Raw genomic sequence first — 18910 nt, forward strand, 5'->3', positions numbered from 1 at the left:
ATGGAATTTATATCCAAAATCTGACCTGGGGCCTGAGAAACCTGGGTTTTATCTTGAGCATCCCTCTTTAATAATCAAAACCAGATCTGAGAAGTGAATTTTTTTTTGGTAATAATGGATGTAAGGTTTTTAAAAAAGGAAATAAATTTCCACACTATTTTTTGATCGGTTTAGTGGAAATGTTACTTTAAATTACTGAAAAATTACCAACATCCTTTTTGAGGTTCAGTGAAAGTCAGGAATTCCAAATGAAGTTATCTAATTTGCATCAAAATGAAGTGATGCATTTTGTGTAATTAAACCAGAGCAAGACATAAACTGTGAATGGAAGAGAACAAGACTGTGCTTGAAGAGTGAGACCTTGAGGGTTCAAGTACATAGTTCCCTGAAAGTGGTGATACAGGTTGTCAGAGCATTGAAGATGACATATTGTGTGCTTGCCTTCATTGGTAGAGGTATTAAGAGGAAATGGGACATCATGTTAAGTTGTGCAACTCATTGGTTAGGCCAGACCTAGAATATTGTGTGCAGTTCTGGTCAACATGTCATAGAAAGGATGTGATTAAGATTGTATTGGTGTAGAAATTCACAGAAATGTTGCCTGGATTGGAGGGATTGAATGATAAAGAGAGATTGGATCAGATGGGTCTTTTTCCCTGGAGCAAAGAAGGCTGAGGGGTGACCGTATGAAAATTTATACAACTATGAGGTATAAAAAGGGTAGATAGTAACTGACTTTTTCCCAGACTGGGAGAGTTTGAAACAAGAGGGCCAAGATTTAAGGTGAGAGGGGAAATATTAAAAGTGAACCCGACAGCAACATTTTCACAGAGGGTGATGGTTATATGGAATGAGCTGCCAGAGGAGTGGTAGGGGCAGCAACAATGACAATATTAAAAAAACTTTGACGGGTACATGGATAGGGACAGGTTACTTGGTTGGCATAAACTAATTGGGCCAAAGGAGTTGTTTCCATGCTCTATATCAAAAAATATGAATGGGAATGGAACAGTCAATGAAAGAAGGAATTGTGGACTGGCCTCTGGAGGAAATCCATGCAAAACTTTGCTCCATTTATTACAATGGTATTCATTCATTTGGCTTTATGACCTTACTGTGGCAAAGGTTGTGAAAGGTTTGGTAAACAGTCAAAGGTAGGAGGAATCTTAGACTGTGACATTTTATTTATTTGGACTGTGAATATGTAGTGAAATGGAAGTAATAATTGCACCACTTTTGGGGCCTGAGTGTCAAAGCACTGTCCAATAGAGAAGATCTAGCACTCTTCATTTCACTGTTCTGAACATCTTTAATTTTATTCTTATGCATTGAAACATAGGGATCAGATACGAGCTGGAGGTTAGATGACTGTCAATGGCAGTGTGATGCCACACTGAGCTGTGACTAATATGGTCATGCACTGCCATATTGGTCACAACTTAGTAAGGCAGTCTGTTATGTGAATTGCAAACAGAGCGAGTTTACAATTGTACAAGGAATTGTATTACTGGAATAATTCTTTGAGTATGTGGTCTGCTTGTGTGGCAATGTGTCCAAGTGGTTGAAATGTATTCTTTGGAGTCTACATGTGCTATTGGTATATCTGATGGAAGGCTGGATTTGTCAACCAAAGATTATGTCAGTGACAAATTGAATGTGAATGTGGAATTTCCTTTACACTGTTGCAAAGTCTAAGATGCTCACTCATGAAAGTGATCTCACGTCCTGATACTAGACTCTGGGGACCCTCTTGGTGACCTGTTGTCGAGCATATGCCCCTTCGTCCTTCACAAGGATATGAAGGTGTGTGCAAAGAAAAGGTAGATCATGTTCCACCTTTTGCACAACTTAATTTGCAGCCGCCTTTATTCTTTAATCAGCAAGCACATTGGAGAATCTAGATTAAAATTTGCAGTGACAAACCAGCCTCACTTGTCACGCGTGGTCAGTGGGGCAGCCGTGGCAAAGTTGGCATCGTGTGTTCTTCTTTTCCGGTGCAGACCAGAAGACCGCATATGCGCTTACATCAGTGTGACGCAACTTCTGGGATGCAAGGGGTGGGATCTGTGCGGCCTTAAAGACTGCAATGTGAACTTCAAAGTAAATCAGATGTGCTTAACGAGCTCGCAGCCTGCTGTTTCCGTTCTTTTGTTGTGCTCACGCACAACACATTACACTGGTGACCCTGACGAATCTCCATGTTCTGAAGACTTAGCATAATGGGCCCCGCAGCTGTAAGCACCATTGCGTTAAAGCTGCCAACCTTCTGGACTTGGTTTGGCCAAGCAGAGCCCAAGTTCCAGATCATACAGATGACCTCGGATTCGACAAAATACTTCTACATCGTCAGCTTGCTGGACCAGGAAGCTACTTCACGAGTTGATGACCTCATCCAGGTGCCACCAGAGGAAGGTAAATACATTTCTCTAAAGAACTTCCTCATTAGCACATACGGGCTTTCACTATGCGAAAGGGTCTCCAGGCTCCTTCACTTAGATGGCCTGGGGACAGGACGCTGTCCACCCTCATGGATGAAATGCTCACCCTGGCAGAGGGACACAAACCCTGCCTCATATTTGAGCAGGCATTCCTCGAGCAAATGCCTGAAGACATTAGGCTCCTACACAAGCAAATGTGGATTTCAATGACCTATGTATGGTCGCGACACAAGCAGATGTCCTCCGCTCTAAGCATGAGCTCATAGACACAGTCAACTGCATTACAAGGCCGCTGCCCAAGTGAACACCCAAGGCTAGACCTCCCACTGGATACCAATGGCGCGACTTTACTCTGCAACGTCTCCACAGGCCAACCCTGACCGATTGTCCCCGCTCAGTGGTAATGAATGGTTTTCGATACGCTACACAGCCTTTCCCATCCCTCCATCCGAATGATGGTATAGATGATACCCTCCCAGTTGGTCTGGCACGGGTTGTGAAAGCAAGTTAGCGAATGGGCAAAAACCTGCACACATTGCCAAATGGCGAAGGTTCAGCGGCTCACCCAGCCCTGCCTCCCAACAGTTTAACACATCAACTCGCTGTTTCCAGCATGTCAACCTCAACATAGTGGGCCCCTTGCCAGTCTCCCGAGGGTCGCGCCATCTGCTCACAATAGTGGACAGATTCACTCATTGGCCGAAGGCCGTACCCATCCTGGATGCCACCACTGACACTTGCGCCAGAGCTTTCCTCTCCACCTGGGTCTCCCGCTTTGGAGTCCCAATGCACATAACTACCAGCTGGGGAGCCCAATTCACTTTCACCCTTTGGAACGAACTCTCCAAACTTCTGGGCACCCAGCTACACTACACCATTGCCTACCATCCCCAGTCCAACAGACTAGTCGGGCGTTTTCATCACCACCTTAAGTTGGCACTGATGGCAAGGCTAATGAGGCCAAACAGGGTGGACGAACTGCCATGGGTCCTTCTCGGTATTTGCACAGCACCAAAGGACAACCTCAAGATCTCCTCACATTTGCTTGTGTAGGAGCCTAATGTCTTCAGTTAGTCTCAGCGAGACCCTTGCAGTCCCAGGCCAATTCCTCCTTTTATCGCCAGGCCAAACCTCTGACACCGCTATCGTACTGGAAAGACTGTGAGAGACAAACTGGGATCGCTTGCACCACCACTGTCATCATGACATTGTTACCCAACCTCCAATTACAAAGCAGACTTAAACTCCTGTGACTGTGTTTGTTCAGAGGGGTGGATATAGACCACCCCTCCAGCATCCCTATGAGGGACCCTACAATGCATCTACTTTCATTCTCGACGTCGGGGACAGAGAGGAACTTTTCACCCTGGACTGCCTCAAACCAGCACATTTGGACTTGTCAGGGCTGATAAAGGCCCCACTGCTAGTACGTAGAGGTCAGCCACCGAAGCAGCAGATCTCACCCACGATGCACTGTCAGACCACCAGTGCCGGTTCTGGGGTAGGGGGTGGGTGGTTGTGTGGAGGCGCACATAATCGCAGCGGCAAACTGGCCCTGTTTGTCATGTGCAGTCAGCCAGGCAACCGTGGCAAAGATGGCACCACGGGTCCTTCTCTTCCAGTGGAGACTGGAAGAGCACGTACAAGCTTACACGAGGGGCAGGCTCCAGGCGGCACACAAAACTTCAAAGTAAATCAGTTGTGCTAAATGAGCTCACAGCCTGTTAACTCAGTTTTTTCGCTGCATTTGCGCACAACAATGGGATAGAGTGACATATTTCTTTCTCTAAAATATATTATTGTACAAAATGGGCTTTTATTACAAATTGGTTGTTTTACAGTCATCATTCCTGGTAGGATCTTAAGATTCCAGGTTCTTTTACACTCCTTGAACTTTACCTCAGGTTCCCTCATGTTCTTCTTTGGCTTGGCTTCGCGGACGAAGATTTATGGAGGGGGTAAAAAAGTCCACGTCAGCTGCAGGCTCGTTTGTGGCTGACCAGTCCGATGCGGGACAGGCAGACACGATTGCAGCGGTTGCAAGGGAAAATTGGTTGGTTGGGGTTGGGTGTTGGGTTTTTCCTCCTTTGCCTTTTGTCAGTGAGGTGGGCTCTGCGGTCTTCTTCAAAGGAGGCTGCTGCCCGCCAAACTGTGAGGCGCCAAGATGCACGGTTTGAGGCGTTATCAGCCCACTGGCGGTGGTCAATGTGGCAGGCACCAAGAGATTTCTTTAGGCAGTCCTTGTACCTTTTCTTTGGTGCACCTCTGTCACGGTGGCCAGTGGAGAGCTTGCCATATAATACGATCTTGGGAAGGCGATGGTCCTCCATTCTGGAGACGTGACCCATCCAGCGCAGCTGGATCTTCAGCAGCGTGGACTCGATGCTGTCGACCTCTGCCATCTCGAGTACCTCGACGTTAGGGGTGTGAGCGCTCCAATGGATGTTGAGGATGGAGCGGAGACAACGCTGGTGGAAGCGTTCTAGGAGCCGTAGGTGGTGCCGGTAGAGGACCCATGATTCGGAGCCGAACAGGAGTGTGGGTATGACAACGGCTCTGTATACGCTTATCTTTGTGAGGTTTTTCAGTTGGTTGTTTTTCCAGACTCTTTTGTGTAGTCTTCCAAAGGCGCTATTTGCCTTGGCGAGTCTGTTGTCTATCTCATTGTCGATCCTTGCATCTGATGAAATGGTGCAGCCGAGATAGGTAAACTGGTTGACCGTTTTGAGTTTTGTGTGCCCGATGGAGATGTGGGGGGGCTGGTAGTCATGGTGGGGAGCTGGCTGATGGAGGACCTCAGTTTTCTTCAGGCTGACTTCCAGGCCAAACATTTTGGCATTTTCCGCAAAGCAGGACGTCAAGCGCTGAAGAGCTGGCTCTGAATGGGCAACTAAAGCGGCATCATCTGCAAAGAGTAGTTCACGGACAAGTTTCTCTTGTGTCTTGGTGTGAGCTTGCAGGCGCCTCAGATTGAAGAGACTGCCATCCGTGCGGTACCGGATGTAAACAGCGTCTTCATTGTTGGGGTCTTTCATGGCTTGGTTCAGCATCATGCTGAAGAAGATTGAAAAGAGGGTTGGTGCGAGAACACAGCCTTGCTTCACGCCATTGTTAATGGAGAAGGGTTCAGAGAGCTCATTGCTGTATCTGACCCGACCTTGTTGGTTTTCGTGCAGTTGGATAATCATGTTGAGGAACTTTGGGGGACATCCGATGCGCTCTAGTATTTGCCAAAGCCCTTTCCTGCTCACGGTGTCGAAGGCTTTGGTGAGGTCAACAAAGGTGATGTAGAGTCCTTTGTTTTGTTCTCTGCACTTTTCTTGGAGCTGTCTGAGGGCAAAGACCATGTCAGTGGTTCCTCTGTTTGCGCGAAAGCCGCACTGTGATTCTGGGAGAATATTCTCAGCGACACTAGGTATTATTCTATTTAGTAGAATCCTAGCGAAGATTTTGCCTGCAATGGAGAGCAACGTGATTCCCCTGTAGTTTAAGCAGTCTGATTTCTCGCCTTTGTTTTTGTACAGGGTGATGATGGTGGCATCACGAAGATCCTGAGGCAGTTTACCTTGGTCCCAACAAAGCTTGAAAAACTCATGCAGTTTGGCATGCAGAGTTTTGCCGCCAGCCTTCCAGACTTCTGGGGGGATTCCATCCATACCTGCTGCTTTGCCACTTTTCAGTTGTTCGATTGCCTTATATGTCTCATCCAGGGTGGGAACCTCATCCAGCTCTAGCCTTAGGGGCTGTTGAGGGAGCTGGAGCAGGGCGGAATCTTGGACTGAGCGGTTGGTACTGAAAAGAGATTGGAAGTGTTCTGACCATCGGTTGAGGGTGGAGATCTTGTCGCTGAGGAGGACTTTGCCGTCTGAGCTGCGCAGCGGGCTTTGGACTTGGGGTGAGGGGCCGTACACAGCCTTTAGAGCCTCGTAGAAACCCCTGAAGTCACCAATGTCCGCGCTGAGCTGTGTTCGTTTGGCGAGGCTAGTCCACCACTCATTTTGGATCTCCCGGAGTTTGCGCTGAAGATGGCTGCATGCGCGACGGAAGGCTTGTTTCTTCTCTGGACAGGACGGCTTTGTAAGGTGAGCCTGGTGGGCAGCTCGCTTCTTTGCCAGCAGCTCCTGGATTTCCTCATGTGATTGTATCAAAAGTACATTTCTAAACCATTTACCACATCCATAGGAAGTATTATGGCCTCAAACTTTCTGTTCATACACACATTGGGGCAACATAGTCATAAAATAATAAACTCATTGGCTGTATCAATGTTCTTATTCATGAGACATTCTCATTTTACTGACTTGCTTTCCACTGTGTGTAATATTCCCGTCCAGTTGATTTCCTTCTAAAGTCAGTGACATGAACTCTGCCAGCCAGTTAATAATCAATGCAATCTGGAATCATCAAACAAATCCAAAGAAAAAGCAAAGCAACACAAATAGTGATTAAATAACCACACACTGTACACATAATGAAAAACTTTTTGTTTTTCACTTTTACTATATTCTCACCCTGAAGTAAAAATGATTTTGCCTTCCTAAAATAACATTGAATTTACATTCAGTTATTTTCAGTATTTAGACCTTCTGCAAGTGTTAAAATATACTTTGTGAAGCCTTAGAGATCGCAATGAGGATGCAGGTGGCAGCAGTGAAGCTGTTGATCTATGTGATCAGTAATTCATTGGCCTGTCCTAATAATTGTGAGACTTTTAAGTTTAAATCCGACCATGGCAATGGGAAAAATTAAATACAGATAATAACCTGGATTTTTTTTTTCAAACAAGTTAATTTTCAGAAAGGCTGATCATAATATGGGCTAGACTGAAACCCCATTTGTACTCTCTTGCCCTTCAGAGTAGGAAGCATGTTAAACAATGAGACTCGAGACAAGGGGTGGCTAAGTTGTGGCTTGTGAACCACATGCGGCTTTGACATACAGTATGACGTGAGGCTCACAGAAATGTGTTGGTTGAGACAGAAATCATACGGTCTGGTGCTCACAGAGGTAGTTTTAGTGGGCTGTGTCACGGGCAGTAAAATTAACAAAGTGTGATCCTGGCCGCCCACCCATCAGAGCTCCTGACGCCTTGACCGTGGACTCTTCCTAGGCCCCAGACACCCGCCCATCCAAGCTCCTGATTCCCTGACCGCAGACTCTTGCCTTGGCCCCAGCCGCCTGCCCATCTAAGCTCCGGATTCCCTGACCTCAGACTCTTGCCTTGGCCCGGCCGCCTGCCCATCCAAGCTCCTGATTCTCTGACCGCAGACTCTTGCCTTGGCCCCGGCAGCCCGCCCTTCGAAGCTACTGACGCCTCGAATGCAGAATCTGTACTTTCCATAATGGAAGAGGCCAAGGAACAGAGTTGCTCTGAAAGTAGGACAGATGAGCAAGTAGAGAAGGGCATGGGGTCTGATATTTGAGTGGTCACCTGAGAGGCACAGAGATGAATAAGGAGGTGAAAAGGAGTTTGTTTGTTCTACAAGTTGCTGTCAGTTTTCATTTAAAGCTCTTTTCTGGTCTCTGGACTTCACCACACGACTCCAGTTTGTTCTCTGCATTCTAATTTTTCCATTTTTGAATAGGTGGAAACCTGGAGCAGCCAGTGAATGGGGAAAGGATTCTAGTGGAGGATGCAGGCTCTCCTGATGCAGTGTCTCAATTCAAATGCCTGCACCTTCCTCTAATCCCTCCCATCACCCTACCCACCGCTTAAAACATTGGGTTTTTCTAGCACTTTTTAAAAAAATTAACAAATGAACATGGACGTGAAGCAAAAAGAAAATATGTAGAGCTGAAAAATACTTTAAACCCACAGTCAAGGGTGGTGCAGGTGCGGTCTGGTGCACTGACCGCTGAGGCCAGATGACAGTTCTCAGACACCTCCTCCTACTTACCCCTTCCACAGCACATCAAGGGTCGCCTCACTCCCATGGCCTTCAACCTGATTGTTTAACATCCCCGCACTGCCCGGTTCTACCTCCTACCCAAGATACACAAACCCAGGGGGACCCATTTTTTCCACATTCTTCTGCAGTACCAAACTAGTATCATCTTACCTCAACTTTATTTTTTCATCCTTGGTCCAATACCTCCCCACCCATATCCATAATATATCACATGCCCTCCGTCTCTTCAATGACTTCCAATTCCATGAACTTGACTGCCTCATTTTCATTATGGATGTCCAAGGTCTCAAAGCCCTTTGTTTCTTTCTTGACCAGTGACCTAACCAGTGTCCCTCCACCACCACCCTCCTCTGCCTGGGATAACATGTTCTCAATAACTTCTCCTTTGACTCATCCCACTTTCTCAAGTCAAAGGAATAGCCATGGATACATGCAGGGGTCCCAGCTATGGCTGTCTGTCTATAGGTTTTGTGGAACAATCCATACTGCTAGCCTAGACTGGCAAGGCCTCTCATCTCTTCCTCCATTATATCGATGACTACATTGGTGCTGCCCTAATGCATCTGCAATACTCTCTCCTTTCTTGATCTCACTGTTTCCATCACAGGACACACACATTCCACTGATGTATGCTTCAAACCCATTAACTCCCACAAATACCTTAACCACGCTTCCTTGCACTCAATTCCCTGCAAAGATTTTATTCCTTTCTCCCAATTTATCCATCTCTTCCCTGTTCCCAAGATGAGGTCTTCCAGTCTAGATCATCTAATATGACCTCCTTGTTCCACAAATGTGGTTTCCCCTCCACCACTATAAACTCAGCCCTTGCCAGCATTGCTTCCATTTCCTGCTCATCTGCCCTGGCTCCCTTTATCCCCAGATATAACAAACAGGAATTACCCAAGTCCTCACCCACCAGCCTCTGCATCCAACACATTATCCTCTGCAATTTCTGCCACCTACAACATGATTTCACCACAAGACACATCTTTCTGTCTCCACCTTCTGCAGGGACTGCTCCCTCCATGATTCCCTTTTCTCATTCCTTCCCATTACTTGCCCCCTTGGCATCTTCCCCTGCAGCTGCTGGAAGTGCCACGCACGCCTACATCTCCTCCCTCACCAGCATTCTGGGCCCCAAATAGTCCTTTCGAGAAGCAACATCACTTGTGTATCCATGGGAGTTTTCCAGTGCTCCCATTGTCACCTTCTCTACATTTGAGAGACTGGGTGCAGACTGGGAGATTGTTTTACTGAGCACCTCCTCTCTGTCCGTATCTGTGACAGGGATCTCCTAGTAGCCAACCATTTCAATTCTGCGCCCCTTTCCTCTGCTGACATGTCTATCCATGGCCTCATGAACTATCCAACTAAGACCACCCACGAATTGGAGGACCAACACTAAATTTTCCATCTGGGCATGCTCCAACCAGATGGCATTAACATTTCTGCTAGCCTACTCTGTTCTCCCTTCCTTTCCATTGGCTTTGTCTTCTTTTGTCCAGCTTTCCACCCCCTTCCCTCTCCATTCACAGAGCTATTACCCCTCCCCAGTATACCTTATCTGCCTATTAACCCCTGCCTTTGGGACTTTGCTCCTTGCCCTGCCTCTCCACCCATCATTTTGTTTCAGTGCCTGCCTACAGTTTGTCATCCCTTGATGAGGGGCTCAAGCCCAAAATGTTGGTTATGTATCTATCTCTGCTCTATCCACTGAGTTTTTCCAACACTGTTTTTACTTAAACCATGGTGACTGCAGACTTGTGCATTTTACTTCTTTAAATCAACTTCATCAGAAGCCACAGAAGGAACATAACATTTGTAATCCCTTTCCATTTAGATAATAATCGGCCTTTTGATTCTTCCTGCTGAAGACCATGACCTCACATTTTCCCCACAATAAATCTAAATAATAGACTAGTTCTTCTCAAAACAACATAATAATCAAAATAGGTTGGAGCCCCTTGTTATCCCCCTTTTAGACTTGAGTGATTTTACAGAATTTCCCTCCATAAATGCATCACCGTTCTATAGTTTCAGGCAAGCAGACAATCATTCAATTTGTAGTGAGGCTTTCTGAAGATGTTTGCACTATTTGTCCCGAACAATGTTCCATTTAATCTGTATGATTGATACCAACTTTTCCTTTTGTTGTTTGTGTGAGTTTTAAATAACATTACAAAATGTAATTAGTATATGCTGAATATAATATTATTTTCCATCTATCCTGTTTTTTTCTTTAATTTCCTGGTTGCAGAACCATCCAAGGCATCATACTTTACTGCCAAGATTGTCCAATCAAGTTAGTACAGCGGTCAGAAGTCATAGACTTCTGCTGGGCTTCAGAAATGTTAGGTTGTGGTGTGGGAAGTACAGTAGTGGAGGCAGTTGGTAGGGTGTGGATGGTTATTTTACCAAGGGTGAACAGATGGGCTTTCATTTAAAACACTTTGGGCACCTAATCTAAAATGCATTTCTTTCCTTGATCGCCGATTAATTAAACTATGATTTTCAATTTAACAAATAGGGAAGATTGACAAATTCTTCATGTCAATTGATCACTGGCTTTACAATTAATACATGTACAAAAGCAGTAGATATAATGATCTAGGAAGGGTCATTTAGCAATGTGAGTTACAGGTTATGGTAGGTTGTTCTGTGTGTTGTCAGGATTACTCACTCACCTTGGAGGTGAACCAACACCATTATATTAAATCCATCCTTTTTAAACATTTCTATATATTTTTATAATTTAGTTGATCTACTGAAACCATCTGAATTTATAGTTTTAAGTTCCAAGAAACCTTGAGAATAAAATTTGCTTGGTGATTATGCAAGATGTACATTAAATTTCAACATGCATTTTGAGAGTCCCCATGTACTGATGGTACAGTGCTCATTAGATTTTAGGTTCAAAATATTTATAGATTTGCAAGAAGGTAAACATGAGTTTATTTTCAGATTTTTTACACTTTCATTATAATGGAAAATATTCGGTAATTAATTTAACCCTACCCACCTGATGGAAGATTATTTACTCACTCATAATCACTCCATTGCAAACTCAGAAGGTAACCTGTTACTTTTGAGATTAAAGTTTTCACAGTATCTATCACTTTTGAGATTAAAGTTTTCACTGTATAATCTATCACTCCAGCGCTGAGTTACAATGAAACTCATTCAGGCAGGATTGAACTTGAATTTTTTTTTAAGTGTAACATTTCAACATTATTTTCTGATATTTTATTGTTTATCTCTCATTTGTTAAGCCATCTTCTCTTTATTTCACTTCACCAAGTTTGGCTCTAATTCAATTTGTTTACTCCCCGTTCTGTTTCTGTTCTGCCATAAAAAAAGAAATCACGGATGGCTTCGATGGATCTCAAAGACAGATGGTCCCTTTGATCTAGCCACATTGTTATCAATCATTCATCTTTTAGTGAGCTACGACTCAAATATTTTTCAAGCTGAAATATGATTGGAAAAGTATCTGGAAAAAAAAGTGCTGGACGTCTCTTACTTTAATAGACTGGATCAATTTTGTGCGAACTAATAGTTTCCTTACCTTTTTTTAATCACCTCTTCTTATTCCAGTGGAAAGAGAAATTTAAAAAAATATTGTAATTGCTAGCAGTCCTGAAATAATCCAGAAATTATGTTGCGATCTAAGATGTGATCCATCTGCTGAAAGACATAAAGTATTAAACAACTAAAAATATGGATAAGTCTTTCGAATTAATAAATTTGAATTCAGGTTGTAGTGCAGTATGGAAGAGCATAAAATGTAAATCTACTACTGGAAATCTTTACCTAAGCATGTTTGTTCCCTGGGATTATGAAACTTTTCAAATGGAATTGTTGTTCACAAGGAAATTCCAGCTCAGAATGTATGTCATATCCTGCAGCTTTTCTTTGAAATAAGAATGAATCATTTGGTAGGGGAGATGGGGCAGGTATGTTGTTAATGGCTCTGCTAAGAACTGAGCATTGGGGATAAAAGAGGGCAAGATCGGAAGGGATAATGGAAAAAAAATAGCAGGATCCATGAAATCCGAGGGAAGTGAAAGGGAGATAAAAATCCAGATAAGGTATTGAAATTCAAGAGTTGAATTCCATATTTTTAGTTGAAATGCTCATCATCATTGATGCAATTTTTCTCTTTCCATGAGTGCTACACTAATCTTAAGTGTACCCTGCAGCCTTGGGGGATGGGTGGGGAGGTGATGCTGCCCTACACGTGCTTGTGAGCTCGCTTCTGGCATCTGCATCTGGTCTTGGAGCATGCGGGCTGGTCTTCTCCAGGAGCTCTCGGTCCTCTGAAGGGTTCCAGCACTGTCCGAGGTGTATGCTCCACAGAGCACATCCAGGGTTTCAATGTCTCCCATTAGTGTTATGTGGTAGACTGCGATAAACAGTCCCAATCAGTTCATTATCATCTGTCTGTTCATATTACAACCAGATGAAACAGCATTTCTCCAGACCATGGTGCATACACGCATACACACACACACAACACTCAATACATACACACAGACTGAAACACACACAATACACAGTAAACAAAAATCACGCACATAAAAGATAAAGTAAAAATGCAGAGCTATCAGCTGCCTATCATGAACCTTCTCTGTACATCTCCTTGACAGACGGTAGGTAGGAAGGCAGCACAGGAGAACAGCTTCACTCAGCGCGGAGACTGAGACCAGTTCAACAGGCCCTCAGCACTGCAGGGTGACTGTGACACTGCACAATCACAGGCCGCTGCACTGACCCTTCCTGCCCCATTCTCCTCACCCACGGCGCCCGGGGATTTCTCCTGCTTTATATCGTCAACCTTGCGACCGACAGGCATGTAAATTCTCTGGCACTAACACTGGCAGAATGGTTCCAGCTGTGTGGGGGATTATGGATAATGAAGATAGCCATTGATCTCACTGTGACACTAGATGCTAGGCTACAGGGCACCATGCATCATTTGTGGGGGTGGGAGGGCAATGGCCATGAACAGGTGGGGGGGGGGGTCACAATGTCTCGTTTTGGGGGGCAATGCCATGGATGCCCCCCATCCTCCCACCTTGGTGCTGACCCTGGGTCACCTCAACTAATGCAATGTGCATCAATGTGATTAAACAGGCTCAATTCAATAAAAAGTTAATTTAATGTTTCTCCCACTTCCTACATGATACAGCAAATCTGAAATTAGCATTGTATTCAGCTTGAAGTCTATCAAAATCCCCCATTTTTTTTAGGAAGCAAACCTTTACAAATCTGTTCTCCAGTGTTATGGAACAGTTTCCACCTATAGGAGTGTGTCAGTGATAAAAGCACTAAGGGTCGATGAGTCAATGCTGAAACCAACATCCGTAGCACTGAGGCCCAATGTAATTCTCAGTCAACCTTGGTCAACTGGCTACACTTTTCGCACAGTCTCTTCTCTAGGATCTGTTATTTGGGGGGGATTGCTCAAAGCTTCCTTAAGGTAAAATGGCCCATGTCAGAGTGGAGAAAGTGTATTCTGGATGATGATGAAAAGAGCAAGGCATTGCTTCGGGAAAACACAAAGACCCAGTGTAAGTGGCAAAGGATGTGTTCTATCTTACAAACTAAACACATAACTGTTATAAGCTACCTCCAGAGTCTGCCGTTCCCACATTGGCCTCATTAGTCTCCTTAGAACCCAGAAAACAGGAGTAGAAGCAAGTCATCCTTGATCTGAAGGACTGTCCAAGCAAAAAAAACGATTACTTAAAGAGGGAGTAGGATGAAAATGACAGGCTGTTGAGCCTAACATTAGTCACTGGGGGGAAAAAAAACTTGGAAAAGAGAACACGATACTTGGCAAAACAAACCTGTGAGGTTACACAAAGTCAACATGGATTTCGGGAAGAGAAATCATGCTTAACAAACCAACTGAACTATTTCAGGACATAAGTGATGGAATAGATATTTCCCAGGTCAGTGAGTAAAAATTAAAGTACGTGGCCTTGGAATAATAATAATTGGCACAGATCGAAATTTGATTAATAGGCAGGAAATGAAAGAGAATGAATGGATGGGAAACAAATAAAATTACTGATGCTGGAATATAAAACAAAATAAGAAATTCTGGAAGAACTCAGCCAGCTGAAACTGAATGAGTGTGTAGAAATTTGCCAAATGCAGCATGATGTGAATAAATGGGAAGTTATCCATGTGGGTAAGAAAACAGAAAGGAAGATTAAATAGGGAGGTGTTGATGTGCAAAGGGACTTGGGTGTCTTTGCCCACCACTTGTAGAAAGAAAACAAGCATGTCCAGCTAACAGTTAAGAAGGTAGATGGTAGTCTGGCCTTCAATGCTAGATTGAAACAAGAGGTTAAGAGTTAAGGTGGGGGGGGGGGGGTAGGGGTGACGGTCGGTAAGTTTCAATACAAACAAATTAAAAAAGAGTTAAGGGGAAAAAGTTTAGAAGTAACATGAGGGGGAACTTCTTTACTCAGAGAGTGGTGGCTGTGTGGAATGAGCTTCTGGGAGTAGTGGTGGTAGGGTCAATTTTGTCATTTACGGAAAAATTGGATAGGTATATGGATGGGAGGGGAATGGAGGGTTATGGACGGGGTGCAGGTAGGTGGGCTAGAGGGGAGTACTTAGTTCGGGGCGGACTAGATGGGCCAAAATGGCCTGTTTCTTTGCTGTAATTGTTATATATTTATATGATTTGAGTACTGGAGGAAGGATGTCCTGTTGCATGTCTAATTATGCAGGAACTTGATATTATCATACATCAAATGCTGTGTGCAGCTTATGATCTATGAAAGAATTTCCTGAATTTGATTGTTTATATTCATTATAGCTTAGAAGAATGAGAGGAAATCAGCTTGAAAAATTACAAATTCTGACAGGACAAATAGACCGGTTTTGAGTGTATGCCCCTTGGCTGGGAGTTGTTGAAAATGAAGGGTCACAATCTCAGGAAATAGAGAAAGACATTTGAGCCTAAGGTGAGGAAAAATGTCTTCACCCAGATGGTAATGAACCTGTGGAATCCATTACCATGAAGATATTTTTAAAAGTTTTTAAAAATATCTTGATGTAAAAAGCTTGAAAGGTTTGGGGAGAGGGCAGGAATCTGATATTGATTCTAATGCTCCCCACCCACAGAGGCTCTTGTTCCATTGTTCATTTCCCACCTTGCCAATGACTTATGCATTGTCAACATAACATCTCAATTCCTGCACATAATACATTAATTTATAAAGCCCAATGCACCAAAAGCTCTCTACCTGTGACTCCACTTTCAAGGAATACTGTGTAATTTCTTTGCTTTTGGAAAAATTCACCCAACCATCCACACGTTCATACCATGCTTCAACTCAACGAAACTTTATTAATGGTCATACTGTTTTCATACTGTCTTCTTCTCATACTGTCCTGCCTATTGCTTTGGAAGTGTGGTTAAGGAAGGTAACACTCCTCTGTATCACTTCCATTTTTCCTCACCTTAGGCTCAAATGTCTTTATTTCCTGAGATTGTGACCCTTCATTTTTGACAACTCCCAGCCAAGGGGCAGACACTCAAAACAAGTCTATTTGCCCTGTCAGAATTTTGTAATATTTCAAGCTGATTTCCTCTCATTCTTCTAAGCTATAATGAATATAAACAATCAAATTCAGGAAATTCTTTCATAGATCATCTTCAGGTCAAAAGGGAGGACAGGATCTATAGCATCTGCAAGTAGAAAGGAAGCATTGGAACCTGGGCCTCTGGGGGTGGAAAGGAGCACAGGAACTAGAGTCTTTGCAGATGGGAAAGGGGCAATGAAACTAGGGCCTCTCTGGGTGTAAGGGAGCACTGGAACTAGGGTTCCAGTGGGTCTATAGTAAGCATTCCCTTGTTAATAAGATACCAAGCCAGAGGGGTCTTTGCACCATTAATTAGTGAACTATATTGGACTACATTGGTTCCCTTGTTCAAATTTGGTTCAATTAACTTCAGTGGAATGTATTTAGAAACACAATGGACTGGGATAAATTTCTACTTCTGTCCTTCCGGCCAATTTCCAAGTGGGATATTTGCCCAGATCATTGAAAACTCAGTTCCTCTCCCCTGATCTGCTGACTGCTTTCAATATTTTTTTATTCAGTTATGTTGCTCATGCCTTTCATTTCTTGCCCTCATTAATGTATTTGGCTTACCAGTTACAATGAGACATGTCTTCCTGGAACTTGATCCAATAGCAGATGTGCTAAATAGACATCGGTAACATCCTTCATCTTCAAGCTTTACTCTAGAGAGTTCAATCGTGTACTTCTGCTTACTTGTTGATATAAAAGAAGCTCTACCACTAGGTAACTTGAATGTATTGAGTTTTGCATTAAATTTGATGATATTTTCCTCAGATTGATCATGTAGCTTTTGCCAAGTAACTTGCTGAATATTTTTTAATTTTGTTGTACAGCTGAAGTTAACATTTTCATTTATAACTGCTGTCTTATTCTCCTGTGTCTCCTCATTTGAACCTTTTGCTGCAAAATGGAAACAAAATACAGTTAATGCTTCCTCTAAAGGATTTTGAGGTTTACATATTGGGATAGTTGATTGTATCAACCTTAGTTTGACAAAAGGACTCCCAGCAATTTTGATCCACTCCAATCTCAAGAACAAGCCCAGGGCATGCACATTTGTGCTGTTTTGAAGGAACAGGACCCTATTGGAAGTTCTGTCTTTCAAATGAGATGATAAATTGGGGCCATAATTAAACACCTGGGTCCAGAGACTGTTCAAAGAAAATAGTAAGTTTCCATTGGTTTCTAACTAAAGAATCTTAATCTGATTGATAGTAGTTGATTGATGCCTCATCTTGTGATCCATTTTCTGACACAGGAACATCTGAACCAGGTATCTGACAGTGTCTGCTGGAGGCTATCACCAAAAAAAACACCAAAAATATTTTTATTTACCTGCAAATCATGTCAGAAGGTGAAAGGTAGCTGATCTTTGTCTTCAGTCGAACTGTCATACTAGTTCCTCATGTAGCATGGCACTCCCACCATACCTGTTATTTCCTGGTCATGTGCAAGAGACAATTTGTGTACCACTTTACTGTTGCTGAAGAGATTACTCCTGACATTGGGCAAGAACTAACCTCTAAACCAGCCATTCTCAACCTTCTTTTGGCTATCCCCCACCCCCGGACTCTGCTCCAAGTCTATGGGACCCCTTCCCTGTGAAGCAATCAAGTTTTGGTTTCTTGCATACTTCTCTCCTTCCAGATTTTACTTGTATATGCTCTGGCCCCCAGGGGAACATAGGGCCCCCATTGAGAATGGCTGCCCGAGACCAAGAAATACTTCAGTATGTATTTAGTTCCTGGTTACTGTACCTTAATTCATCTCTCATGATTCAAACAGCAATACCTTGAGTATCGTGAACATTACGAAGATTTATGGAGGGGTATGTCCATGTCTGCTGCAGGCTCGTTGGTGACTGACAAGTCCAATGCAGGACAGGCAGTTATAGTTGCAGCGGTTGCAAGGGAAAATTGGTGGGTTGGGGTTGGGTGTTGGGTTTTTCTTCCTTTGTCTTTTGTCAGTGAGGTGGGCTCTGCAGTCTTCAAAGGAGGTTGCTGCCCGCCGAACTGTGAGGCGCCAAGATGCACGGTTGGAGGCGGTATCAGCCCACTGGCGGTGGTCAATGTGGCAGGCACCAAGAGATTTCTTTAAGCAGTCCTTGTATCTCTTTGGTGCACCTCTGTCTCGGTGGCCAGTGGAGAGCTCGCCATATAACACTATCTTGGGAAGGCGATGGTCCTCCATTCTGGAGATGTGACCCATCCAGCGCAGTTGGGTCTTCAGTAGCATGGATTCGATGCTTGCGGACTCTGCCAGTTCGAGTACTTCGATCTTGATGATGAAGTCATTCCAATAAATGTTGGAACAAGACCAGAGATAACCCAACAATTTTTTTTCTCTCTCTCTTATGTGGTACTCATGATAAGCAATATTGAGTCATTCTTTGTGTGGAAAATTCATGTTTCTCTTGTTAATGTTGTGTTAAGGAAGCATTAGGAAGTTATTCATCCCCAGTTGGTACTGCCATACTTGTTACTTTAGTTTACCAACATGTGGTAGTCTGCTCTGAAGTCCATTCCAATGACCTCAGTGGATTACATTGTACAGTTTTAATTCTGTGCCCCATTCCCAGCCATTGTGCTGGGAATATTATTGTGCGCTGAGCACAAATCTCAGACTATTTCAGTAAAAATCTGAATGCCAGTTCAAGACTTGGTGGCTCCCCGTGTGACTGGCTCAGGTTTATATTCAGGTTGGCTGATTGACAGCCAGCCAGATGGAGTCAGCCCCTTTCCTGCAGTAGGCTGGTCGTCATATCACCACATTCACTCCCTTCTTAAAATTGTCCTGGGGGGTGTGTAAAATGGTATCGGGTGGTATTTACAGATTCAGGTGGTCCGGCGGCCGTCTGAGTCTCTGGGACCTCGCAGGGTTGGCTTCTGGTCAAAGGTTGGGGGGGGGGGTGTGTTGCTTCCTGAGGGTCCAGCGTACCCATGGCAGGCGTCAGTG

General features: G+C 43.9%; 2 protein-coding genes across 4 annotated transcripts in view; one reads left to right on the plus strand and one right to left on the minus strand.

Annotated features, from left to right (window-relative positions):
- The window catches only part of LOC138738710 (uncharacterized), a 152953-nt gene that overhangs the window by 15867 nt on the left and 118176 nt on the right, over nt 1-18910 (plus strand). The window lies entirely within an intron of this gene.
- The window catches only part of LOC138739829 (nectin-1-like), a 34308-nt gene that overhangs the window by 4983 nt on the left and 10415 nt on the right, over nt 1-18910 (minus strand). Inside the window, exons 3-4 of one of the 2 annotated variants that reach the window (XM_069892374.1) lie at nt 16526-16855; nt 11916-12031 (exon numbers count right to left, since the gene is read on the minus strand). In XM_069892374.1, the coding sequence (XP_069748475.1) occupies nt 11958-12031; nt 16526-16855 (404 nt within the window). In that variant the 3' untranslated portion in view covers nt 11916-11957. Of the gene's footprint in view, nt 1-11915; nt 12035-16525; nt 16856-18910 lie in introns of both variants that reach the window. The other variant, XM_069892373.1, reaches the window with a different exon arrangement.

The sequence above is a fragment of the Narcine bancroftii genome, chromosome 7 (assembly GCF_036971445.1).
Source record: "Narcine bancroftii isolate sNarBan1 chromosome 7, sNarBan1.hap1, whole genome shotgun sequence".
In the NCBI taxonomy this organism is placed as follows: Eukaryota; Metazoa; Chordata; class Chondrichthyes; order Torpediniformes; family Narcinidae; genus Narcine; species Narcine bancroftii.